This window comes from Eubalaena glacialis, chromosome 8 (assembly GCF_028564815.1).
Source record: "Eubalaena glacialis isolate mEubGla1 chromosome 8, mEubGla1.1.hap2.+ XY, whole genome shotgun sequence".
In the NCBI taxonomy this organism is placed as follows: Eukaryota; Metazoa; Chordata; class Mammalia; order Artiodactyla; family Balaenidae; genus Eubalaena; species Eubalaena glacialis.
In genome coordinates, this window is record NC_083723.1 from 86443205 (window position 1) to 86470972 (window position 27768).

The 27768-nt window shown below is 35.7% G+C and overlaps 1 protein-coding gene across 3 annotated transcripts in view; it reads left to right on the forward strand.

Moving 5' to 3' along the window:
- SEPTIN7 (septin 7) overlaps positions 1-27768 on the forward strand; it is a 68877-nt gene that overhangs the window by 28013 nt on the left and 13096 nt on the right. For all 3 annotated transcript variants that reach the window (XM_061197915.1, XM_061197913.1, XM_061197914.1), the window contains exons 4-10: positions 5395-5495; positions 6632-6766; positions 12105-12222; positions 15003-15095; positions 15999-16095; positions 17526-17577; positions 21939-22064. In XM_061197915.1, the coding sequence (XP_061053898.1) occupies positions 5395-5495; positions 6632-6766; positions 12105-12222; positions 15003-15095; positions 15999-16095; positions 17526-17577; positions 21939-22064 (722 nt within the window). The remainder of the gene's footprint in view (positions 1-5394; positions 5496-6631; positions 6767-12104; positions 12223-15002; positions 15096-15998; positions 16096-17525; positions 17578-21938; positions 22065-27768) is intronic.

The following is a 27768-nucleotide window of genomic DNA, read 5'->3' on the forward strand; positions in this document are numbered from 1 at the left end:
AAGGATGATGGACACAGAGTTCTCAAGGATGTCACAGTCATATGAAGGATATAGCAAACAACTATGATTTAGTGAGAAAGGTGCTGCTATAGGGTGGTATAGGTGACCTTGGCAAAGTATATTTTAGTGAAATAGTAGGAATAGAGGGGCAGATGACAGTGGGTTGAGAAGTGATTTGTGAGGCAGTGAAGATGGGGGTAGAGCTATGAAGAAAGGGATGAGAGGGAATACCTAGAGGTTGAGTGTAGGGGACAGAGACAGTGGTTTGGTTTTTATTTCCAAAAAAGACCTGAGAATGTTTATATCCTATGGGGAATCACTCCCTAAGAGATAAGAGATTGAAGATACAGGGGAAATAGTCTAAATATTTGTCAAAATGACTCTAAAATGGAAATTGGTCAGATCCCCAGCATAGATTGAGAAATTAGCCTTAGGAAAAAAAGGGATCTATTCCACTGAACAGGAGGGAAGATTCAGTGTTGCTTCAAACAAATTGGGGATGCTGTTGGGAACTCTCCTACACTGTTGGTGGGAATGTGAATTGGTGAAGCCACTATGGAGAACAGTATGGAGGTTCCTTAAAAAGCTAAAAATAGAGGTACCATATGACCCAGCAATCCCACTCCTGGGCATATATCTGGAGAGAACTCTAATTCGAAAAGATACATGTACCCCAGTGTTCACAGCAGCACTATCTAAGACATGGAAGCAACCTAAATGTCTACTGACAGATGAATGGATAAACAAGATGTGGTGTATACACACACACACACACACACAATGGAATATTACTCAGCCATAAAAAAGAATGAAATAATGCCATTGCAGCAACATGGACGGACCTAGAGATTATTATACGAAGTGAAGTAAGTCAGAAAGAGAAAGACAAATACCATATGATATCACTTATGTGGAATCTAAAAAAATGATACAAATGAATTTGTTTACAAAACAGAAGCAGACTCACAGACTTAGAAAACAAACTTATAGTTACCAAGGGGGAAGGGGGGGGATTAATTAGGAATTTGGGATTAACATATACACACCACTATACATAAAATAGATAAACAACAGGGACCTACTGTATAGCACAGGGAACTATATTCAATATCTTGTAATAACCTATAATGGAAAAGAATCTGAATATATATATATATATACACACACACATATATACATACATACATACTTTGCTATACACCTGAAACAATGTAAATCAACTATACTTCAATTTTTAAAGATTAAATAATAAATAGCAACAACAAATTGGGGGTGCTCTCCTCTTCCAGTGGAGATCAAGTGCTTTGCTGAGCATGGTGGCAGAGATTGTAAGGTAGAGCTTGGGAAGAGCCATACTGGGAGGGACATGAGTTGAAGGAGCAAATAAAAGCCATACTGTGAGAGGCATGAGATGAAGGAACAAGTAAAAGGATCATCATATGGCATGGAAATTACTGTCAAAGTTGAAGTTTATGAATTTTATGGAAAGGTATCTGAGCTGGAAAGGAAAAGAAAGGATTTAGGAGGGGGCTTGCTAATAGAAAATGAAACGGACAAGGGGATTAAGATCTCAGTGTAAGGAGACAAGGGAATGAGGTATAGTGGTTCAGAGAGTGGAAGGCAGAATTAGAATCTTCAGATCAAGTGTCTTTTCAGCTAGTTCTGGGTCTTGATGAGAGGGAAGTAGTCTTTAAGCATAACTATTCTATTGGTCATTGCCTCTTTAAGTTTCTTGTTGAACATAATGAAGTGTTTAAGATGATGTTTGTCTTTTGAGTTATTAAATAATCAAAATAGATTTTGTGTTTGAGCTAAGTGGAATATCACAGGCTGTTCAAGTATCTACTATTCAAGTCTCTGCAGAGTTTTGGCTATAATGCCACCTCCTGAGCAAGTATAGTTGGAGGTAAACTCCTGACAGAAAATTTTAACCCTCTCCTCAAATTTTAATATAGTTAATTAAGTAACACTTTTTATTTATCTTTAAAAAATGACTCAAACATTAAGTTAGAAAAGTGTAGTGTATTTAATAGTCTTTCAAAAATGGAAGAACTGAAGCTGTATAAACAGTGAAAGTTTGACTTTTTCTTTCTCTCAGATTGAAAAACTGAAAATATTAGAAAAAAGTGTGGGTTTCTGGAATCTAGGCATCCAAAAGAGGCCTTAATTAATTAATTATACATAGACAATAAAATAGGCTTTAGTTTTATTTTTCAGAGAGAAACTCAGTTGAAAGTGCCCTTGATTCATTCTTTTGGAACTCTGAGTGATGCCATAAAATATGCTGATGTGACCTGCTTAAGTAAAGTGCATGGGAAAGTGGCCATTTGGAATAGATTTCTTAAGAAAAGTTTGAAATTCCTGGACTTGAACTAATTTGTTTTCCATGGATCCCATGAGGATACTTGCAAAACCAGATGATAGGATACAGTTGGATCCTGTGAATGGCACTAGTTTACAGTTATGTTTTCTGGATTTCTTCCATATGTTGCCGTCTTCTTTGTATTTGACCATGTATGGATACACAGAATTTCATAGGCCAAAGAAGAAAAGAAGCTTTATAAACAGACTCGTTAAAGCATATAAAATACAGATCTTCATTTTTCTTGTCATTTCAATAAACAATTAAGTTGTTCAACTAATTTTTTTTAAACAAGGAAACAAAAATCTTAAAATTTAAGCGGTTATGGTGTGTGATTAGTGTACAACCTAGTACTGAAGGTAGAAATGGGCTTTGTTTGGTAATAAGGGAACCAGAAATGGTTTGGAGTAAAATCAGGAGATGATTCATGTAGAACAATTACATTTTTGCATCAGTTCTAATATACGGTACTGTGTCATTTAAAAGAATTGTTAGGTGAAGGCCTGGTATGATTACTTTGGATATTTCTGCTTCAATGACAGTTACCATAAACGAATAACCTGTTTTTATTGAAGGAGATGGAGGAGAATTAGATATATATTGACATGTTAGATTTGAATAGATTATCCGTTTTTCTTTTTTTTTTTTTTAAATGGAGATATAATTGACATATAACCAGATTGTCCTTTTTAACTATAGAGGACTACCAGATATATAGAATGTGAACTTCCTAAGCCACATGAAGTAATATCACTTAATTTTTTTTAGTTTTGATAATGTGCCCTGATGAGTCTGATTATTTCTGCAGTTATTTGGTTTCCCTCATGTTATTACAGTAAGCTGATATCAGACAAACTGTATTATCTTAGCTATGTGGTGTGAAACAGTGGTCTCCCAAGCAGTGTTGCAACCATTGTTGATATTGAAGGTGACCAGAAAATATTAGAACCCTTATTTATTGATGTTTACTTTTTTAATTTACGAGAAATTGACACTAATATTTAATGTTCAGATTGCCAATTGTGTATGTTTGGTAGGTAAATAAACATACTTATATTTGGGATGTTTAAAATTTTCACTGATAGTTTACACTAGGATCAAAGCAGTCTGAAGACCATTGGTCTAAAAGATAAGAGCTTTGTCCCTTATTTGTCTAAAAGATTGGAAGCCTCGCCATGGACATGCATGTCCAAATCTCAGGCAGTATTTTCGGTTTCAGCAAGTTTTTTTTTTGATAATACTCTTTTAACAAAATAATTTTTGATTGCTATCAGCCTTCACTGTCCAATTCAGTAGTCACTAAGCCACATGAAGTTATTTGAATTTAAGTTAATTCAAGTTAAATAAAATTAAACATTCAGCTCCTCAGTCGCTCTAGTCACATTTCAAGGGATAAGTAGCCACATGGACAAGCAGCTGCCATATTGGATAGTGTAGACAAAGAACATTTCCATCATTTCAGAAAGTTCTATTGGACAATGCTGCTATACACTTTCTTGCTCAGCAGTCTTAGTCTCAACTCCTCGTCCATCAGCTAACATCTGTAAGAAAATGTCGAAGGGAAATGGAAAGACATCATCATTTCTGTAATCTCTAAATGTGAACCAAACTTTTTCTACCCAGAAATTAGTCGCTCTTCCTTTCCAAACACTGTTAACCAACATAAATAGTTGAAGTTGCTTTTCATGTGATTACCTTTCCCTCTTTTTTAAAACAAATTTATTTATTTATTTATTTATCGCTGTGTTGGGTCTTCATTTCTGTGCGAGGGCTTTCTCTAGTTGTGGCAAGCGGGGGCCACTCTTCATCGCGGTGCGCGGGCCTCTCACTATCGCGGCCTCTCTTGTTGTGGAGCACAGGCTCCAGACACGCAGGCTCAGTAGTTGTGGCTCACGGGCCCAGTTGCTCCGCGGCATGTGGGATCTTCCCAGACCAGGGCTCAAACCCGTGTCCCCTGCATTGGCAGGCAGATTCTCAACCACTGTGCCACCAGGGAAGCCCCCTTTCCCTCTTAAGTCTAATAGTACTTATTGGTACCATAATTTGTACCATCTTATGGCTTGTAGCACTCAAAGTTTGAGTATAATTCTTGCCTCTTAAGTTAGCTTATCAGCATAACTGAAACCTCTAGTTTTAATAAACATTTGATATAAATTGAATGAAAGCCTATCTTTTTCTAGGAGAATGATTCCCCTTTTCTGTTTGAATCAGTGTTTGCTTTATGTAGCAGCAGGGTATGCCCAAGATGAATGATTTTTACATTCTAAAACAGTTTGGGGTTACAAAAATATCTTAGACTGTAGGAGGAAATGTTGTTATTGTTTTTAAGTCCAATACCTTTTCTCAAATAGAACGTTTTTACAAATTATAAAGAGAACTGAAGATTTTAATCAGAGTTAGTAGGGTTTTACCCTACCAGAATACATTTTTTTTTCAATGCCTTGACCTTTGCTGATTGCTTTGGCCTGAGTGTACAGTAACACATTTGAGAAGAGAATTGTATCTTAGCCATAACGTAAACACAGTATAAATAATTACAGCCATGCTGAGAAAGATTTGCAAATGGTAATAAGTTCACTTGAGTAATTGGTTTGGACTAAACTAGATGGAGATAGTGCAGGAAAACGTTTACTGCAAATGGTAAATTAAATGTACTTGTCTGATTAATAACATTTGATCTCTATGAATTACTTAATCATTCAAGCACATTGTTTATTTGTATTATTAGATGTGCATTTAGGTTACATACGTATTGTATGGCTTTAGTAATTAATATTATTTTATCAGTTCCTGTTTTCCTTCTCTGTACCAACAGTGAGCCGTAAACCCACTATTTACATATGTGCTTTTCTTTTAAGTAACCAAGACTTCTAACAGTAATTGATTCTAAAGAAAGTGTGTGGGTGGGTCGATTTAGTTTGCAAAAAGCTTCCCATTTGGTTTTGATTAACACTCATCTCCCTACCTCTTACGTTGTAGGAAACCAAGGATATAATGTATGGTATTAATATCTGTATCAATGACTTTTACAGGTGGAACAATCCAAAGTTTTAATCAAAGAAGGTGGTGTTCAGTTGCTGCTCACAATAGTTGATACCCCAGGATTTGGAGATGCAGTGGATAATAGTAATTGGTAAGAAGGGTTTGTCACTGCTGCTTTCCACTGCATTTGGGAATGGGAGTGGTTAGACTTTTTGACCTTAACATTTTAAAACTTCTCATCTTAGTGAAGGTCACTGAACTTTATGTAATATGACTTGGGTTCATATATCAACTTTGCCACTTACTTGTCATGTTGCGTAACTTCTTTGAACTGATTTCCTCTTCTATAAAATGAAAATAACACCTTTCATAGAAGTATTTTGAAGACAGATTCTAAAACATAGATAAAAGAATTCTCATTATTATAAGAAACTTGAAACTTTTCATTCTTTACTATAATTTTATCCATTTTCTATCACATCCTAATTTAAACCTGATTTTAGACCTTCAGTTTTTCCATAAGTCATAAGTGAAGAAAACATCCATGGCTTTCTAATTGGAAGCAATATCTTAGTAGCTTATAAAAAATATTTTAATTTTTCTTTGAGTTCCACACTGTTGTTTTTATTTATTTATTTATTTATTTATTTGGCTGCGTTTGGTCTTTGTTGGGGCACGCGGGATCTTCGTTGGGGCACGTGGGCTTCTCTCTAGTTGCGGCGAGCAGGCTCTAGAGTGCGCAGGCTTAGTTGCCTCACGGCATGTGGGATCTTAGTTCCCCAACCAGGGATCGAACCTACTTCCCCTGCATTGGAAGGTGGATTCTTAACCACTGGACCACCAGGGAAGTCCCAAGTTCCACATTGTTTTTTGAAGTAAATTTCTGTCAACTTTTGAAACACCTACGTAACAGTTCATTATGAGGTTTCTGTATTGTTTAATCTTTTCATTTGAAATATAAAACTCTTTGAATATAATTTTTCGTATTGTAAAGTGTCTTAGCATTGATATACTTATTAATGCAAATAATATGATAATTTAGTTGTGTTTGACTCTAAACAGTTTTCTTCCGTTTGGAAAGTTTAGAAATAATGAATCAAGATTTATTCAATGTAATTTATATCTGTTTTTGAATCAGTATATGTAGAATAATTTGAGATGTCTTCCATTGGTTACATTGGTTTTGTGTATTTAAAAATATTGATTATTGCCCTTTAACAGAGTCATCAGTTGTATGTTCATATGTAGAATTACAACTTAATTATTTTATTTATCTGCATTCTACAGCTGGCAGCCTGTTATCGACTACATTGATAGTAAGTTTGAGGACTACCTAAATGCAGAATCTAGGGTGAACAGACGTCAGATGCCTGATAACAGAGTGCAGTGTTGTTTATACTTCATTGCTCCTTCAGGACATGGGTCAGTACCTTGATGCTTCTGATAACCTTTTTTGTTGTTGTTGTTTTATTATTACTCATCTTTGGGTGCGTATTTTAGTAACCCTCATCTCTATGGAGTACATTTAACTTTACCAGTTGTAAAGTTCCAAATTCCATATAAAAATGGCTTATAGGAAGCCTTTTTTTAAGTCCTAGACAAGCTAACAATGATTTTACTTCTTAGTTTGTCATGCATAAGACTTTACCTGCTTCATGGAAAGGAATATTGTTTCCATCATGTTTGGTGTCTCAGTGTGGCTAATTTAGCTTTCTTTTTGACCAATCTGCCACTAATTGAACGATCAAATAAGGAGAAACAGCCATAAAAATTAGCTAGACATATTCTAAGAAACTCCAAAGATGTTATTTACTATAGATCTGGTAGAGAAGGCTACAAAAAAAACTTAAATACCAAGGTTCTCATGTGCCATTTCTTTCTTCACTAAATCTACTTGTCTTCTTGTTTCACCTTAGCTGTCACAGTCAGATTGTTTAAGTATCATATCATCAGTACTAACCTTCTACTTATTAGGAGTTAAAATTAAGATCTGAGTATCTAGACATTTATCTGATCTGATTGTTCTGTTTGTTAGTACGGCCAGCCTATACTCCTTGTTTTGTTGTTTGTATTTCTTTGTCATTTTGAGTAGATATGTGGGTCATTGTCAACTGCAGATGTTCGTAATTACTCTTCTTTCATCTTTGGATAAATGACTCAGCATAACTCCGCCACCTGATGATTGTAACTCCACCATCTCTCCACCAGAAGGAACTGGACTGTTTTATAGCATCAGACTAAATAGCATTAAGTCATCTAACACACAAATTACAGTAGTGTAAACCAGTCCCTTCAAAGGAGTACCTTTCTCTTCTGTTTTTTGCTTTTTTCACCTTTTGCCTAGATAGGCTAGTGCCCATTATCACCATCTTGGTTGAGCAGAAAGCCTTAATTATTTAGTTTACCATTTTTGCACTGTCTGACTGTAGTGGTGCAAATGTTTCTTCTTTTATTTCTAATATTATTCTACAGTATTCTCAGAAATTTACATATTTAAAGCACAAAATTGACTCATCTACTTAAAAGGCTCAAAAAAAAAATTCTCAGAAATACCACAGTGTATAGCTTTTTCTGTGTCCTTGTTAGCTTCTTCCTGAATTTATATATATACATATTTTATCATTCTAGTTTAACTTGTTAAGGCTTTTTCCTGGAAGCCAACAGGATAAAATCTTAACCTGCAGTTAAGTCAATAGAAATTTGTCAGTTTATATCCAGTTTTATTATTTTAGATCTTTTGGACTCTCACCAAGATTTAGTAATTCTCATGAAATCACATTTCTCTTATTCCCTACGGGAAAATATATTTCTTAAAATTGCATGGGAAATACGATTTTTTTATTTAAAGAAAAAATTTTGAAATTATGTGTTGTGGCTTTGGGCCATTTCTTGTTTGTCACAAGGAATGAGAGTTCCAAATTTTAATTTCTTATGTATAAAAATGTGATTTTGAGTAGTTTCTCAGCTTAACTATTTTTAGAAATGGAACAAAGTTTTGCCCATTGGTATGTGCTGCTATGGATTAAGTGAAAGAATATGACACTGAATTTTCCGTAGAGAGTTCCAAATTCCCTGCTCACTACATAGTGAAATTCCAGGCAACATAATAGATGAATTAGGACCTTTCTGTCTTATCTGGGTAATCCCTGGATTCCCTTTTTAGACGTTCTGTTTTTGGAGTAAATATAAATTGGTGCAACAGCGTATTTTTGGTGTCCCCCATCTCACCCCACCAATTGTAGTCACTGAACAAAGGGTTAGTTTATGATTTCAGCTGTTGTTGCTTCATTTTCTTTGTTCAGTGATTGGTAACTGACTTGGAACTTGAATTTTGTTTTGTTTTGTTTTTAATTTATTTGGTTGTGCCAGGTCTTAGTTGTGGCAGGTGGGCTACTTAGCTGCAGCTCGCCAGCTCCTTAGTTGCGGCTTGCCAGCTCCTCAGTTGTGGCTTGCCAGCTCCTTAGTTGCAGCATGTGAACTCTTAGTTGCGGCATGCATGTGGGATCTAGTTCCCTGACCAGGGATCGAACCTGGGCCCCCTGCATTGGGAGTACAGAGTCTTATCCCCTGCGCCACCAGGGGAGCCCCTGAACTTGAAATTTTAAATGGTGTTTTTACAAACCTTTTGAATGTTGATTGCCACTTTGAAAAAACAGTGTCACTCAGTGAGTTTTATATAGGTTTTTTTTCCCTTAGAAATATATATATGTATGTATATTTAATAAATACTTGTCATTTGCCCTCTAGTCATTTTACTTATTTTGCTGTAGGCTTTGAGGTTAAGTAGTCTTTTCCCTCTAATTTGGGTTTATCTTTTAGAAATTCTAAAAAGGACTTTCCATTGTGTAAAAAAAACATTTAAAAACTAAATTTGTTGGAAAAGATGACCTGAAATAAAATTAAATGGACAGAGGAAAAATTTCAACCAGAATGTAATCTACTGTGAAATAAGTGTTTTCTGCTGTTGACATTTTGTATGCTTCTGAAATTTGTATTCTAATTTAAAAGGGCGGAACGATTTTATCGGGGCTTTAATGAAGGTTACATTTAAAGTTTGGTTTTTTTTGACTGATTTAAATGTACTTCAGCCCTGTTGTTTTATATTTGAGAAGCTGACTTCCCCAATTTCCTTGTCATGGCTATTTTCAAACATCTTTCTCTTTAAAAGTTGAAATAATATAATAAATGTTCTGCAAATGTTGTTTTAAGTGTAAAATCTTGTTAACTTGGATTTTGATTTTAATATTTTATATTAAATGCTCTTATGATTTATTAAAATTTTAGATTAACTGATTCTGTCACCAGTTTAATGAGGTGGTAGTGGTGGTAATTTAAATCTGTCATGAGTATAATCTGGAAGGTGAACCCTAAAAATTTACAAATCTGAGATTGATTGACTGGGCCATGGCTTTTATATTTAGTGTCGTGATATAATGATTGATTAAAACAAGCAAAACTTAAATTTTTTCTCAAAAATCGAAAGGTTTTTCAGTTAGCACTAGTGAGGTAAGGGTGCTATTTACAGATAAATTTAGTGTTATTTCAGCCACACACTCTTTTCTGAAGTTTTTTCTGTAGTGTTCTCTGAATGCCAATATCAAAATTCAGAGGATTTAAGATGAGAATTAGTATTGGAGGTAGCTATCTTATTTCTCTGTATCTGCCTTCCTGCCTCCTTACCCCATCTTTCTGCCAGTCAGCGTCACTACCACAAAGAAGTATAGTATTATTTGTTAGTAAAAAGGAATACCTCATTAGTCTCTGGACCCCCAATATGCCCAACATTGTATATATATTAAACTATAGTACTCTAAGAGAACCCTAAGAAGGGCTTTCTCTTTATTTTAAAATATTAGTCAATAAAATTTATAATGAAATTAGATCTTTATTCCATTTTCCTCATGTTTTATAAAAGTTAAGGAATACCACATTTCTGTGCAAAATATTGCTGTTACTTTCATTTATTTTTGTAGATTAATTTTTAGTCTACAGTGTGTTCTAGATGTGAGGAATAGCTGGTTTTTATTTAAAGTTATTCAAAGATGTAAGGAAAATCACAGCAACTTACTTTTTTAGTCAACAGATATTGGATACCTTCTCAAGTATTGACACTGTATTAGATATAAGAGATACAGATGAATGAGACAAAGGCCTTGCTTTTGAGGATCTTCTAGTGAGAAGATGGGAAAAACAAATACATAAGTAAGCAGTTACTATGTGGCAAATTAAGTGTTGTGATCCCTTAGAAAGATGCCTAGTCTTAGGTTAGAGAAGAATTCCCGGAGGAAATGAGAATAGTAAGCTAGGTCCTAAAGGATGACTAGGAATTAGGCAAGCCAAGTAGAAGGGGGATGGGAATGGAGTGTGTTCCAGGCAAAAGCAGTAGTAGCCTATGACCAGAGATCAAAGTATGGTGCTTTCAAGGAGTTGTGAGAAGTTCAAAAAGGCTGGCACATTGGAAGTAGGAGGTAGCAAAAATGCTAAGGGATGCTAAGAGATGAGGACAGCTGGAGAGGCTATGTTTTCACAGGCCTTGTAGGCCACACTAGCTAAGGAATCTAGCTTTAGTAAGGTTTTTAGTCAAGGAATGACCTGATGATCAGATTTGGATTTTAGAAAAACCATTCTGACTGCAGTGTGCATGGTTTGGAGAGATAGATTCTTGTCATTATCCATACCAAAAGTATACTTTGGTGGCCTGAACCAAAGTAATGGAAATGGAGATAAATATATAAATATCTTTATTTGTTCAGCAGGTCCTGGGGAATCTTTGTAATTGAGGATTAGAAGAAGGAGGAATTCTAGGTTTCAGACTTGAGTAATTGGGTGGATTGTAGTGCTGTTCACTGAGATAGAAAGCACAGAAGGGGAGGGAAAACGTGGGGGCTCAGATGAGCTTTTGATTTTGAGGCGCCAAAATGGGATGTCCGAGTAGTATTTCCACTGGGTGGACACAAGCCTGGAACACAGGAGTGAGATCTGAGCTGGGTATAAAGACTCGGGAGTCATTGACCCATAGAGGATAATAGAAGTCATTGTAGTTAATGATAAGCTTACAGAATGCAGAGTGAGAAGAGAAGACCTTCTAGAGAATTCTGAGGAACATACCTATTAAGGAGACTAGCTTACAAAGAGGATCCTGAAAATTACCCTAAGGTAACAGCTTGTGAGGGAGTAATGTCAATGCTGCATAGTGGGCAAATTAAAAAATACTGGTACACACCACAGTATTTATGAGTTGGCTGCTGCTAATTAATTTGCAGCATGGTAGTATTTGGTGACCTTCTTGAAAGTATAATGGCAAAGTGGAGGCGGCAGTTAGAGTGTAATAGGTAAAAGGGATGAAGAAGAAGATTCTCTTTTGAGCCTCTTCTCTGAGAAATATAGTTGGTAGCAAGAAGTGACGGAGGACTAAATTTTTCATTTAAAAACAAAACAAAGATTTCCCAAGTTTTGAGTAGTAAATGTAGAGACTACTGTAGGAAAGCCTATTAGGAGCCCTTCTGGTTTTTCTAATTCTTCTTTAGGGCCCAAACCCTATGACCAGGGTGTTAAAGGGCAGGAGTCAAAGCCTTCTTAGCCACTCCAATGCTTCTTGAAATCCTGTTCTTCCTAACTGTTGCTGGCCCAATACACCTTCAGGGAGTGTTTCTGATGAGTAAGTAAAGTAGTTCCAATGTATGTAATTTAACATTGGGATGTGAAGAATCTATTCTCCCAAACTGATCAATTCAGTCATATTTAATATTGTGTATTTCAGACTTAAACCATTGGATATTGAGTTTATGAAGCGTTTGCATGAAAAAGTGAATATCATTCCACTTATTGCCAAAGCAGACACACTCACACCAGAGGAGTGCCAACAGTTTAAGAAACAGGTAAGTAGAATGAGTTTGAACTCTTGGGTTTCTAATACCATTCATGTAATTTGCAGTTTTTCGTATTTTCAGTATAATGTATTACAGTGTATTCCTCTTGCTACTTTACTATATGGTTGTTTACACTGTATTAAAAATAACTCTTGAAAATAGTCTTCTGCTTTAGTTTTCTCCTTGGAGCCCGTAAGTATTATCATATGCCCTTATCCTTTCAATTTAAGTAGGCTATTTTAGATGTTTCCGTATAGCTTCCACCAGCACCCCTCCCACACCCTTTAGAATTACTTTCCTAGACTGAATTCCCAGGAATAGGATTTCTTTTTGAAAGGGTATGATTATTTTATCTCCCTCCCCCACCTACCCATTTTGTCATGGTGCTTTCCCAATAAAACAATCAAATTCATTTTATAACGGGTGTATTTGTTCCAATGTCTTGCCAGCATTGTTTGTCATTTTTATTTTTAAAACTTTTTTGGAATAAAGTGGTACCTAATTTGATTTAATTTAATTTTCCAGAAAATCTGAACACTTTAAAGCAGGGGTTTATTTTTCCCTCATTGTTGTGTTTGGTTTATTATATATTACATTTTATGAAATGTAGGGTCAGTTTCTGGAACTATTATACTTTCCTATTCCACTTTCCTATTCCAATTTCCTATTTTTAAATTTTAGGCCAGTTTTATGTCTTTTAAACTGCGGCTGTGTTGCATAATATTTTTAAATAGATCTTAGAGTTAATCATCTCTTATTGTCCTTATAGTCCCCTTTGTAACAAGGTACTTTGGTTCTTCACGTTTTTCAGTATGAATTTTAGAATAACTTGAAACCTATTACAAAAACAAAAACCTGTGGAAATTTGCTTCAAAATTGTGTTAAATCTGTATAAATTTTGAGAATGTTTTAGTGTATCATTTTTACTACATATATCTGGTATTTCTACCAGGAGTATATGTTTTTATTTTATGTTTATTCACTCCATTTTTATTTTGTAATGTGCTGTTTCTAAGTTCAAATACTAATCATATAATAACATTTCTCCTCTTCTGTCTTGATTTGTATGTACCTTGATTTGTATTTGTTCTAAGAACTAAGAGATAAAGACGAATAAGCAATGATCTCTACTTCCGGATTGGTCACATTGTAGGGTTGTACAATTTTCTTTTTCTTCATTTATGCTTTTAAAAAACGTTTTTTTTTTTGTTTGTTTTTTTTTGATAAATTTATTTGTTTTATTTATTTACTTTTGGCTGTGTTGGGTCTTCGTTGCTGCACACGGGCTTTCTCTAGTTGCGGCAAGCGGGGGCTACTCTTCGTTGCAGTGCACGGGCTTCTCATTGCGGTGGCTTCTCTTGTTGCAGAGCACGGGCTCTAGGGCATGCAGGCTCAGTAGTTGTGGCTCGCGGGCTCTAGAGCACAGGCTCAGTAGTTGCGGTGCACGGGCTTAGTTGCTCCACGGCATGTGGGATCTTCCCGGACCAGGGCTCAAACCCGTGTCCCCTGCATTGGCAGGCGGATTCTTAACCACTGCGCCACCAGGGAAGCCCTTAGAAACGTTTTTAACCAAGGGTGTTTATCAGAGTCATCTAGAGAACTTTTTCAAAATGAGTTACTGGACCATATCTCTACCAGTTGGTTCTGTAAGTTAAGATAGGGCTTTTGTATTCATTATTTTGAAGATGCTCACTCAGGCCATTTTAATATACAACCTCTGACTAAGAACCACTGCTCCTAGAGCTAGCTGCTAGTGTTCCTTTTTTCTTCTAGTCATGTATTTGACATCTCATCGTTTATCTTCTTGGTTTTTTTTGTATATAGACATATATAACTCAATTGTAAAAGATATGTGGTCCTATTTTTCTCAGTGGCAGTTTTACTTCTGTCTGCTTTAGTAACTGTGTCGCACATTTTGTTTAGGTTCCCTTTGCTGCTGCTGGGGACCCCGGCAGTGAGAGTAGCGCTGAACTACCAGTACAGGCAGGGAGCTAGCTATAGGTATATTAGCCATCAGTTTGTTATGAGTTTGAATAGGGTAGGTATTCAACATTATTTGGATGTCTGTATTCTTATTAGAATTTGGAGTGATTTTGGACAAGTTAATTTAATTTGAACTAGGTCATTCTGATGTTATTAATAAGTTGTCTTTCTTTTTTCTGCACTCTCATTGATTATTATTATAAACTCATTAGCTTCTTAATTTCCAGGGCATGTTTTCTCCCTGTATGCTTGCTTGATCTTATATGTGTTGCTCCTTGATTTGTGTGTATGCACATGTACATGCAAGGATATTTTCTGATAAGTGTGCACTTTTTTTTTCCTGGAGCCAATGCTATACTTAATTTTACTTACCTTTGCTAAATTCTACTAAAAATTTTAGGTGAGTTTAAGCTTTGTTGATTCAGATGAATAAAACAGTTGGTAAGAGTTTATCTAGAGGAAGTATCTCAGTCATTATAAATAAATGACCTAAAGCCATTAGAGTAGAAATCAGCTAGAGAAAGCCCTTTCTGGGTTCTTACATCATTTTTAGAACTCTTTTGGTATTATAACCATATGACTTTAACACTTCTGAAGTAATTGGATTTTGAGAATGGTACCTTTATATATCAACTTTATGGTTAAAAAAAGACTAGCATAGTACTTTGGTTTTAGATTACATTTTGCATCATTGAAAAACAGTACAGGAACTGGAACTGAGGACTCAGGAATTTAAGAAGAGTAATAAGGCTAATGTACTAAAATTATGTGTGATGCTCTTTTGCTGACTTCCTCTTTCATTTTAGATAATGAAAGAAATCCAAGAACATAAAATTAAAATATATGAATTCCCAGAGACAGATGATGAAGAAGAAAATAAGCTTGTTAAAAAGATAAAGGTAGGTTCATTCCCATACATATACTAAAATGTTTTAGGAACTTAAAAATACTATAATAGCTGCTGGAAAGACCAAAAATATCAGCATTTTTAAACAGTTGACTTACAAAATAAATAGAGAGATTATTCAATATTGAATTCAACTTTATGATTAACTTTGTTGTTTGGCTATTATGTATCATAAAGCATTATATGGAATAGAGAGATGAATAATGTAATTCTTGTCTTCATGTGGTTTTCAGTTAACTGATTTCATATTTTATAATTTCCCCCCCTGAAAACAGGTAATGGGAAAGAAAAGGGGGGCGTAATAAGAAGGGAAAGGATTTGTTCTTAAGCACTGTTATGCTTAATCTTTGTTTTAAGAGCCAGAAATATGTTTTCTTTTGTCCTTTCATACGAATCAACCAAAAATCCATACCGACATAATTTTCTGTATTTTTAAATTATAGTGGTTTCCTAAGTACCCTGGACCTAAAAATGATGTACTGATTAGTGGCATTCTCTGCCTCCAGGGCTGTTAGGGTTGGTTTGTGATCAGGTAGGCAAGCTAGCCACAAGCCTCATTTTTTTCCTCTAACTGCTAATATATTTTTTATCCTTTTTAATTTTTCCAATATGGGGCAGCTTCTTTTTGGAATGATGTTTTAACAAATAATTTGATCAGCATATGCCTTAGTATTCTTAAATTTTCAGTGAAAATATTTTATTTATTGTTTACATTGGTGGCAATGCCATCTAATGGCATCTTACTAAATAGTAATTGAATGGCCTATAAAAATGAATGCAGAAACTGTCGGGGTAATAATTTTTTTTGCTTATCTGTTGAGTAATGTAACTTCTTTATTCTTGAATTTGTGAGGACTACAGAGATATATTTGAACAATAGTACTTTGTTTTATAGGACCGTTTACCTCTTGCTGTGGTAGGTAGTAATACTATCATTGAAGTTAATGGCAAAAGGGTCAGAGGAAGGCAGTATCCTTGGGGTGTTGCTGAAGGTAAGGTTTTCTTCAGTGAATGGCTTTCTATAAGATCTCACAAATGTGATTAAAAATATTTGTATTTATAGTAAGTAGTATGATATGCATACTGCATTGATATAGTCTAGATTTTCAAAGATAGTTCTGAATTCAGTTTCATTGAGTCTCATTTCCTCAAGTTTCTCAGACCTTGTGTCCTACTAAGTCAGGCAAGTATGTGTTAAATCTTAAAGGTGTAGTACTTTAGAAGCCACTTGTCAGTACCCACCCTCCCACCTCTGCCTCACCATTAAGTCTATTCCTGTTTTTTTGTTTGAAAACTCTTATAATGCAGGAATTCTTTACGTGGGGACCAAAGATTGCTTCCAAGGGATCTAATAAACCTTCTGAAATTGAGAACAATTTTGGAGAAAAGGCCTGTCACTTTTATCTGAGTCTCAGATGGGTCTGGGACCCTCAAGCATGAGAACAACTGTCAGAAGCTCAATTAAAACATTCACAGTTTCTTTTCCTCAGGACAGAAGTCACCTTTTTTGGCATCACATCTTTAGAGCAAAAAAATTTCATTATTAAGAGATCCTCTACTAGTTTTTAAGGAGTGTTAAACAACAATAAAATCTTAGTTATAGCATGAATTCTCAACAAGCCTTCTTGGCAATAGACATGTTTCCCCAAATTTGTGTTTCTTATACTGGTTTTACTAATATTTAATCTTATGTGTTATAGTAACTTGGAATCAAGATTTGAGTCATGATTGTTCTATTTGTTGGTATTACTTTGAAAAATTCTGTAATTTTTAGAATATTTTCCAAGTTACTGTTGTTATCAGTGACTTTCCCTACCAGTGATACTCTGCTCATTCCCAGCTCTGTCATCGCCATGTAACCTTCAGTTGCTGAGCTGAGGCTTTAGAACTAGTACAGCCCTTAGAAATACGCACAGAAGAAATTGCTTTGTATCTTTAGTTTTAGGTACCTCCCCCACCAAAGAGTGTTCTTTTAGTGATACGTTTTTAAAAAATAAAGAACTTTAATGTTCTTGGCTCAAGTTTTCATCTTGGTTCCCTTAGGGAGGTTTTTCTAAAGTGATCCCCTGCTCACCCCCAACACTGAACTTTTTAAATGCATTTTATTATGGAATAAATATATTTTCAACCAATAAAGAGAAATATATGATGTCCTCTTTCAAAATGTCAAAATTGTTTGCTTTTGGAGAGCTCATTTGTTAGGTTTATATTTTATCATTGAGGATTAAACTACAGTAAAGTAATATAGTACAGTCGTCTGATGTGCCCTTAAATTAAGTACTATGTTACAGTGTTAAATCTTAATGAAAAATTGATCTAAGCTATTTTGCATATTCTCTCATTGTTGTTAACACCCAGTTTCCTTTGAAAAGACTGGGTTTAGTGGAAATAATGTATGTGATCTATTTTTTTTTTTTTATAGTTGAAAATGGTGAACATTGTGATTTTACAATTCTAAGAAATATGTTGATAAGGTAAGTGTGAGTAATAATGAAAATAACATAAATTTTTTCTTTCCCTAAATAAAATCAGAGTTAGACAGATTTAACTTTTTGTCTTCTATAAATTTAGCTAATTTAAAGTGGTATCTTCATTCTCGCACTGAAGTAAGCACTGCAGTAAGCACTGCATGGAGACAGCTTGGGTTATTTTGCCAAGGTTTTGAAGTCAAGAGCAAAAATACAAAATAGGCTGTGTGGCTAGGGATATATAGGAAAATGGGTCTCTTGATCATTATACTTTGTGTTAAGGTTTAATACTGAAAGAGGTATGGAAAGTGGAAAGGAAAAGGCTTTTGCTCTTCTTTAATGTGAAAACTGTGGAAGGGAAGGCTAAATTTTGGGTCAAAAACTTGACTTTGAATATTTAAAAATACATAGCTTGGTAGCTGGTGAGTGGAGCGTTTTTGTTACTGGAACACTGTGAACAAAACTGATCTTCCTCCCAGGAGGGAAAACATTACTCCTAAATTGTACTTTGTGCACCTGATGAAAGAGAAGGAAAGCATGTGAGAACAGGACATTGAGGTTTTTCTGATTAGAGGACCTGAATTAGAAAATCAATAGCAGAGAGGAAATCCTGAAGAAAAAGTTGAAAAGAACCAGAGACATAAGTGGGAAAGGAACAGAAAGGGGATCAAAATGAACCTCAGTGTTTTCATGCTGAGATAAATCCCTTTCTCATGCCATTTCATACCCTTTTGCTACTTCTCTCCTCTCTCATCTTGCTTGCTTCTCCAGACCCTCACTATGTACTATTCTCTTCAACCTCCAGTTTTGGATGGCCATCTTAAGTTGGTGTCTATTCATTTTCATACTATCCACTTTCCCAAAACACAGGAATCTCTTTAGCTATGTTGAAGTAGTAACATGCATATTGATGATAATTGGAAATCATGGAACAAGAATAAGATCATTCTTAAAAATGGGGGAAAATATGAGTCAAACTGCTACCTCAAGAAATATACAAGAGGTGAAAGTGAATTTTGAAATCAAAGAGATTGCCATGTAATTGGTTTTTCTCAAAAGAGCTCATGACAAGATGTTTTGGTAGAAAGTGGATGACGGAGTTAATTCAGCCATTGGGGTTGCCATGCCTCACACAGTGGGAGAAGAGCAAATGCATATGAAAGGGTGGTCATCTCTCGGTTTTGAGAATACAACACTTCAGGTTCTGTTACGAACTCTTTCCTTTCACTTCCATTTTTAAGATGTGACTTCAGAAGAACTAATAATCTCTTATGACATTATGTAAGGAATGTTTCATAAGTATTAATTGCCAGTACATTCCCTCTGATTTTATTCTTTTCCTCAATTTTAAATCTATGCTACTTGCCTAGTGCCTGACACAATGATATTCTATAACTTTGTCTTATGTGTTTTTTAAATATGCAATCAATAATTGCCTATATACCTAAAATACTACAGAAAGGAAGGCTAGTTACTGAGTCAGAAGCTAGACTTTGAACATTTGAAGGTACACAGTGACATCTGGTGAGTGGGACTCACTAGTATGGAAGCATTATAAGCAGGAAGGACCATTCCTGCAGGAAGATTTAGTACAGGCAAGCAACAGGACAATCATACATGTATGAATATATAAAAAATTCTAAAATTATGTAATATATAAGTAGATGTGTGCTGTGATGAGGTTGCTTAGATGTATTAAAGAAACTCAGAGTAAGTGGTAAGTGGTATGTTATCATGGAGTGGGTCAGATAGGAAGAGATTCATGGAAATAGATGCCTTAAGATGGATTAGGATAAATACAGTCCTTAAATGTTTATTTGTGGGATTGGGAGTGGTCCTACTTAACATTTTTAACAAGTAGGATGAAGATATTGACTTCAGCTCCTTGAGGTAGATGATTAGGCAATTTTGCTTAATAAAAAATTCATTTATTTGTTAAATTTGATTTAGCACACTTGTTTTTCTTTCCTAAGGCATAAATGTTCACTTACGCTAGATGTTCATTTGGCTTCTTAACACAATTTTTCATTTATAGTCTTTGAGACGTGTAAAACATCCTTGATAAGTATGGTTTGAAAATGGTAAGCTTAGGAATATTTTACTTTATTGCTTTTCCTTTTAAGTTCGGAGGAGAGATGAGAAAGATGTATGTATTATGTAGCTCATGTCTTTATGATAAAGGCACCTAGTGGATATTTAATAAATACATGAAGGAAATATCAATGCCAGTGTTCCATATGTCTGTAAGTTCCAAGTATTAAAATCCTGCATGTTAAATTTAGGAGTAGTGGTTGCTTCTAAGAAAGATTCAAGTTCAAAGCTGTGTCACTTTGCTAATTAAGAGAACTAGCTGTTGCAGGCAAACCAAGGAAGACAATGGAAAGAGGAAAACTTGATAAAAATAGTTTCAGGGTGTGACAGTGGACAGTGCAGAAATCAAATAGAGAAGGAAAACAAAAGGAGAGAAGAGAGTGCTTTGTTATCAGCAATAGGAAGTGGAAAAGATGAATAAATTCTGGAAACTGTGGAGAAAACTATATTACTAACTAATTATTTTCAGAGTGGAGGAACGGGTTGATTTTTAAAAGGATAAAGTAAAATATTTAAGTAAGTGCAAATAGAGACTTTTATATCCTGAAAAATACCAGAAGCAGGTAATCATAAAGAAAGTTATTTTAGTGAAAGGGAAAAATACTTCACTATCTAAAATGTTGATGACATTAACAAAAATAGTTTAACAACTAGTTAATAAGTCCACCTTATTTTTATTTTATACATCTTGTATTTCAGCTACTAAAGTACTTTACCTCAGGTCCTTTAGTTATTTTTCAGTGATTCATTGATGAGATAATATATAATATTTAAAAATTACAAGAAGATTGTTTCATATTGGCACAGTTATTATTCTCTGCTTAGAGAAACTGATAACAGTAATTCTAGAAAGTCAACAGTGTTTATCATAACTCAGCTTCAAATCAGTTCTTTTTAAAGGGCCCATTATGTGCTATCTGTGGCAAGAGTACAAAAGGTGATGGCATGTTTTTTGTAAAAGGGGGTGTTTACAATATAGTTGAAAACGTTATGTGGTGTCACCTATAACATATACTGGTACCAAAAAAATGACTGACAGCCAAGGAGAAAGTTGTCCTGGGTTAGAGTGGTTTGACTTCGAGACTGCAAAGAGAGCTCCCAAAGCAGTAGAATTCTGAAGTTTGAGAGTCAGTGACAAATTAACATGAACTATTCAGTCCCAGTCATTGGATACACTAGGAGTAAGGAACTGTCTGACTTGACTGACGTACAGAAGGATAGAGCTTTAGGTGTAACTCTAGTGGCCATAGAGAGGATATATTCATCAAGGGACAGAGTATAAAGGGAGATGAGGCTTGTGGAAAACCCAGTCTTAGAAATAGGAGGAGTTAAACTATCAGAAAACTGCATGGAAATGTCCAATACTAGGTGAATCAGAGTAATTGAACATCACATTCTGTTTACAAAAGGGAAAGTAGTAGTAACTGTTTCCTGGATATCAGGAAGAAAAAATACAGAGTAACACCTTTATGTTTGTCTCCCATAAGGGGATTTTGGTAAAGTGGTGGAGATGAAAGATGGGGGATTGCAGGTGCAGGAATGGATGTTGAGAAAAAGGAAGATCAAATGATACAGAGTACTCCCACACCACGTATATCCAAAAACACTGCTGCATTGGTAAAGGATACCGTAGAGCAGCTCAGGGAGTCTTTTAGCATCTTGAAACATTAAGGAATGATGAAATTGTCTCATGTATTGTATAGTTGTCTCCTATGGATTGACTTTATGTATGATAGATATGCTAGGAGCAGACATTCATTTAACCAAAATACCACATTTACTGGACAATTTGAATAAACAAATTTACTCAAAATTAAAATTCCCCCGTTTGCATCCAACTTGATATGTGATCTAAAGTGTCCCTATGTATTACCTGAATAAAAACTCAAATATTAATAATATTGCTAAAAGGAAAGCAATTTCTTTTGATTTGTGAACTTTAGTAGGAGCTAATCTACTTTTCCTTCTCTAGTAAAATAAAATACATACTAAAAAGGTAAATACTCTTCTCTAGAAATGTCATTCTTTAGTAACTGCTTTGAGAAGATTTATGCTCCTAAACTTTCATTTGGAACCTAATTTTCCATTGGTGTCAAGTTAGCTCATTGTGTCTTACTCTGCCTTACATGTGAATAAAGACAGATGAATGCCATCTTCCTTAAGAATAGTCTTTTGCTCATTTTAAGTCTGAAATTTTTGTTTTGCTAAAATTTTGAATTTACACCAAAGCTTTCTTAATAGAAACAAACTCTTGATGTGTCATTTATTTATGACAGAACACACATGCAGGACTTGAAAGATGTCACTAATAATGTACACTATGAGAACTACCGGAGCAGAAAACTGGCAGCTGTGACTTACAATGGAGTTGATAATAACAAGAATAAAGGGCAGCTTACTAAGTAAGTATACATTGTTTCCTCCAGAAAAGGTATTATTTATGTAGTAAGTAATCATATTGTTTCATCACTTTCCTCTTGGCTACTCAATAGAAAATTGGGATAATGTTCTTTAGGTACAACAGCCAAATTTATATTGTCAAGCTTTGTTTGTTGGAGGAAGTGTAGTTTTATAACCTTGTTCCTTAAGTGAAAGAGCCATGCATTCTCTTCTGGTCTTTGCCATCATCTTAATAATCTACGTAACACATTTAATAGATCCCCAGTTAGAAATCAAATAGCTCCTTCAGCATTTTTTTTTTTTTAAGGGAAGAGAACAGTTTCTACCAAGTAACCCTTAAACCCATTTTACTCTTAAGATAAACATCCCATAGTCTCTTTAAGGAGACTAAACATAGAGCTTCTACCTTTTATTATGTCTTTTTAAAATAAACCATTTTGGAAGCAGAGTATTTACTAGAAGATTATATAGAAATAAGGGACAGGACCAAACAAAAGGAACATTTAATTATTGTAGTCTTGGTTACCTTTTCTATTCCTATTGTGTATTTCCAGGGAGTAAATTAGCTGGAGTTTGGATTTCTTCTGTTGGTTGTTAGAGTGGTGTGAGTGACTCCTGAGTGTATAGCTTCACCCACCCGAGCTAGTATCTTCAAGATGTGGTTTTATGATGGTGTAGGGAAAAGAGATGTGTGAGGAGGCTGGTGAGTTAGCTGGTATAGACTTGGTAACCATGTCTGTGCCCTGTTTTTCCTTTATTTGGGGTTGTTGAAGACCGTAAGTATTACAAAAACCATTTTAACAATGTATGCACATTTTTAGCCAGGTGTTATGTATTGATACTATTAGAGGATAATCCTGAAGGATCTTCTGCATAATAAATAATAAGGGAAGCAAGTTCTCAAAGTAGCAATACTGTGTTATAGTGGTCAGCATTCCTTATAATGGAAGAGAAAAATGTTCCTTTTTGCTTTTTTAGTTATGTCTCCGCAGTGGCCCTAAATTCCATAAGAAAGTGCACAAAGCATTAATAATCATTGGCAGAGTCACAAGCAGTTCTCTTTTAAAACTGATCTTGGACCTAACTCTGTGTTTATTTTCTTCATGATGTTTGGGTTATAGCCCCTAATCTCTTTCTTAATTTTTAATTTCTTCTTACACTATTATTAGTGTGCTTATTTGAGGAACTTTATTGATCAGTTTTTAGATTTTCTGGCTTTAGAGATCTCCCAAGAGCAATTGCTTTTTTTTTTTTTTTTTAATTAATTTGTTTATTTTTGGCTGCATTGGGTCTTCGTTGCTGCACTCTGACTTTCTCTAGTTGCAGAGAGTGGGGGCTGCTCTTCGTTGCAGTGGGTGGGCTTCTCATTGCGGAGCATGGGCTCTCTAGTGCAGGCTCAGTAGTTGTGGTGCATGGGCTTTAGAGCGCAGGCTCAGTAGTTGTGGCGCGCGGGCTCTAGAGCGCAGGCTCAGTAGTTGTGGTGCACGGGCTTAGTTGCTCCGCAGCATGTGAGATCTTCCCGGACTAGGGCTTGAACCCGAGTCCCCTGCATTGGCAGGCGGATTCTTAACCACTGTGCCACCAGGGAAGTCCCAGAGTAATTGGTAAAAAGGTAAATTTCTAGACTCAGTCATTAGCAAGAGATTCTGATTCAGTACATGTGGGATGGGCCTGAGAGTTTGTATTTTTAATGAGCACCCTAGACGATTTTTTGTTTTTTGGGGTTTTTTTTGGCCATGCCGCACAGCATGTGGGATCTTAGTTCCCCAGCCAGGGATTGAACCCATGCCCCCTGCAGTGGAAGTGTGGAGTCCTAACCACTGGACCTCCAGGGAATCCACGCCCCCCCCCCCCCCTTTTTTTTTTTTAACCCTTGATGGTTTCGATATAGGTGATTAGTAACGCATGCTTTGCAAAACACTGACTTCTAGGAATTTACTACTGCTATTTTAAAAATTGATTTTTTTAAGTATTTAAAATACAAGATTCTACTTGAGGTAAGGTTCAGTGCATGAAAAAAGGCAACGTTTTTAATCTATTTCTTTTTAGCAGAATTTGTATCAAACAACTATTATTTAGCACAGAAATATAAAGATCCATCATAGTGAATATTGTTCATAAAATTGAATCCATTTTAAATGCATTTCACTAGTTTATGGACTTTTTAACTGTTTAAAAGAAAAACGTACACAATTAAAGCCACTGGTAATTTTATAATATGTTAAAGCAAAATGTACTGTCAGTACATATCTTTCATTAAATGCATACATTAAATGTATGCACTTAATGTTCGATTTTTTTCTTTTAAACATTTGTTTATGTGCTAGAAATAAGGAATTTTTTTTTTCCATAGTTTGAATTTAAGGCTTTTAAAATAGTGCTATTGGGATATTTTTTACTGTTGGATGCAGGTAAGGTAATTCAGAGAAAAATGTGAACCTTATAGTGTTGTTAAAAATTCTTCTGCATATACAGAATTCTAGTGTGGATTACTTGAGTTAAACTATAACCCAGGTGAAAACATGAAAAGTAGGATTCTATTGGAAATGTATTTCTTAATGAGATGAATCATGTCTAAACTTTGCCTATGAAAATAATAAAAAAGTTTGTACTGCTAAAAAGCAGATTGCCCCAGGAGTTAGTATATTATTTAATTTTACTTTAAGTAATAGAAAAATAAATATTTTTGAAGATTGAACCAACCGGGGAATGGTTGTAATTAGAACAGGTATTGATATATGATTTGTTAAATTAGGTTTTTACTACTTTATTGAATGATACATACTGAATCTGAAAGAAGTCACTTGGAATTTTTATCCTTTGATTGTATCTCATATTGTCTTGAAAATGTTAGCTGTTCATTCCAGTTGAATTTTTGGGAAAAAAAAAAAATCAGTACCAGCAATTTACGGTGCTTTAGCCAATGTAAGGTGCCTTTCTTTATAGCTATGGACCCATCCACAGATAACTGAAAAGAATGGCTAATATTTAAATACGTAAAGTAAGCAAATGTGAGTCTGGGCTTCTTACTGATGTTCTATTTGTATTGCTCCCATGGGACTTTTTTCTCCCTAGCAATGCATCCTTTGATAATGGTGGCACGGAGAGATTGAGGTTTCAGGGAGCTCAGAGTGGAAAAGGTAGTCATTAAACAGAAATTGCCAGTTCTCCAGCCACCTCCCTTTGCTATATATCTTAATTCAGAGCATCCTGACAGGGACCCAAATACCATGTTTCTAACACCTAACACCACACCATGCCCTTAATAGAAACATATTTAATACTTGGAGATACACTCTTACAGGTTTATGTTATAGTGTTTGATTAATCATTGAAAGAGACTTCTCTCTTGTCACCTGGAGGTTTTCATACCTTCAGGTACAGTGTACCTTAGTAAGGGATAGGTAAGAAAGAGTAGGTCTTTCTTCTGTAATGTGAGAAACGGACTATCTGTTAACTTGGAAATTTTCCGGTAGATCACTTTAGGCAAAACTTTGTATGGAAGTTGAGGATCTGGAAATTGATTCTCTTAAAACTGCACAGACTTGGGCTTCCCTGGTGGCGCAGTGGTTGAGAGTCTGCCTGCCAATGCAGGGGACATGGGTTCGAGCCCTGGTCTGGGAAGATCCCACATGCCGCGGAGCAGCTAGGCCTGTGAGCCACAACTACTGAGCCTGCGCGTCTGGAGCCTGTGCTCCGCAACAAGTAAAGCCGCGGTGGTGAGAGGCCCGCGCACCGCGATGAAGAGTGGCCCCCGCTTGCCACAACTAGAGAAAGCCCTCACACAGAAACGAGGACCCAACACAGCCATAAATAAATAAATACAATAAATTAAAAAAAAAAAAAACTGCACAGACTCAAGTAACTCTCTTCATATAAATAGAGACCTCAGTTTGAAGACCACTGAACTTTGGTCCTTTAAAAAAAAAAAAAGTGGTCATTTTATCACTTTCTTTATTACTTCGTATGGTCTCTAAACAGCATCTGCAGGGAATATGAGAAAGAAATAAACTTGAGAATAAGGTCATTTATTCATCTGATTGCTGATGGACCTGTGTTTCTTTTTTTTTTTTTTTTTAATTTATTTATTATTTTTGGCTGCATTGGGTCTTCATTGCTGGGCACGGGCTTTCTCTAGTTGCGGCGAGTGGGGGCTACTCTTCGTTGCGGTGTGTGGACTTCTCATTGCGGTGGCTTCTCTTGTTGCGGAGCACGGGCTGTAGGCACGCGGGCTTCAGTAGTTGTGGCACGCAGGCTCAGTAGTTGTGGCTCGCGGGCTCTAGAGCGCAGGCTCAGTAGTTGCGGCACACGGGCTTAGTTGCTCCGCGGCATGTGGGATCTTCCTGGACCAGGGCTCGAACCCTTGTCCCCTGCATTGGCAGGCAGATTCTTAACCTCTGTGCCACCAGGGAAGCCCAGACCTGTGTTTTTTAATTGTTCTTATATAATATATAGACATATACATACATATACAGATATACATCTATTTAAAATTTATAGTTACATTAATCTTTGGCAGTGTACGCTCCATAGAGTGCTAATTACACTTGGTTTTAGTATATAAGTTAATTTTTTTTAATGTTAAGCATAAAGTAGATTAATTTATCTTATATTTAATTTTCGGAGCCAGTTTTGGATGGACTGTAGAGTGTACTGAACCATGGGTTAAAAATAAAAATATTTGGTATTTGGTTTATATGTTTGAAAATGTGCCTTTCTGTTATGTTAGTGGTCCTCGACATCACATTGTATACCTTAAACTGAGACCATATTATATGTCAATTATATCTCAGTAAAGCTGGGGACAAAACCCAAGATTTAGATTATATGGTTAAAATCTGAAACATAGCTGAGCTTGTCTCATCAAATACTGATTTGTCTCAAGGCTGGAGTCTGGAAAAGTGAGCTCTTTTCTTAGCAGCTGTTCGGGTATTACTTGTGTCTGGCAAAGAAAATATCAAGTCATCTGTTTTCCTCAGGGAGAGTATATCTTGCCCACCCCTGTCCGGAGGGTGGAGGATGGTTAGAAGTAACAGAAAGGGAGGTCAGGTTCCAAATTAAAAGAGATTCAACAAGATTGTAAAGGAAAGTGGAGAATTAACCATGTCAAGATTGCAGATCTCTTAAAGTAATCCCCAATAAGGGGAGGGTTATCCTTTTTTTTTTTAAATTAACTTTTTTTTAAAAAAATATTTATTTATTTATTTATTTTTGGCTGTGTTGGGTCTTCGTTTCTGTGCGAGGGCTTTCTCTAGTTGCGGCAAGCGGGGGCCACTCTTCATCGCGGTGCGCGGGCCTCTCACTATCGTGGCCTCTCTTGTTGCGGAGCACAGGCTCCAGACGCGCAGGCTCAGTAGTTGTGGCTCACGGGACTAGTTGCTCCACGGCACGTGGGATCTTCCCAGACCAGGGCTCAAACCCGTGTCCCCTGCATTGGCAGGCAGATTCTCAACCACTGCGCCACCAGGGAAGCCCGAGGGTTATCCTTTTTTGTTCAACATGCTTTTTTAAAGTTTTACTTGCTTCTTCCTTCGTGGTCTTCCTTACATCTTTTACAGGCATACCTTGTTTTATTGCACTTTGCTTTATTACACTTCGCAGATAATGTGTTTTTTACAAATTGAAGGTTCGTGGCATACTGCATCAAGCAAATCTGTCTTTGCCATTTTCCCACCAGCATTTGCTTTCTTCATGTCTCTGTGTTAC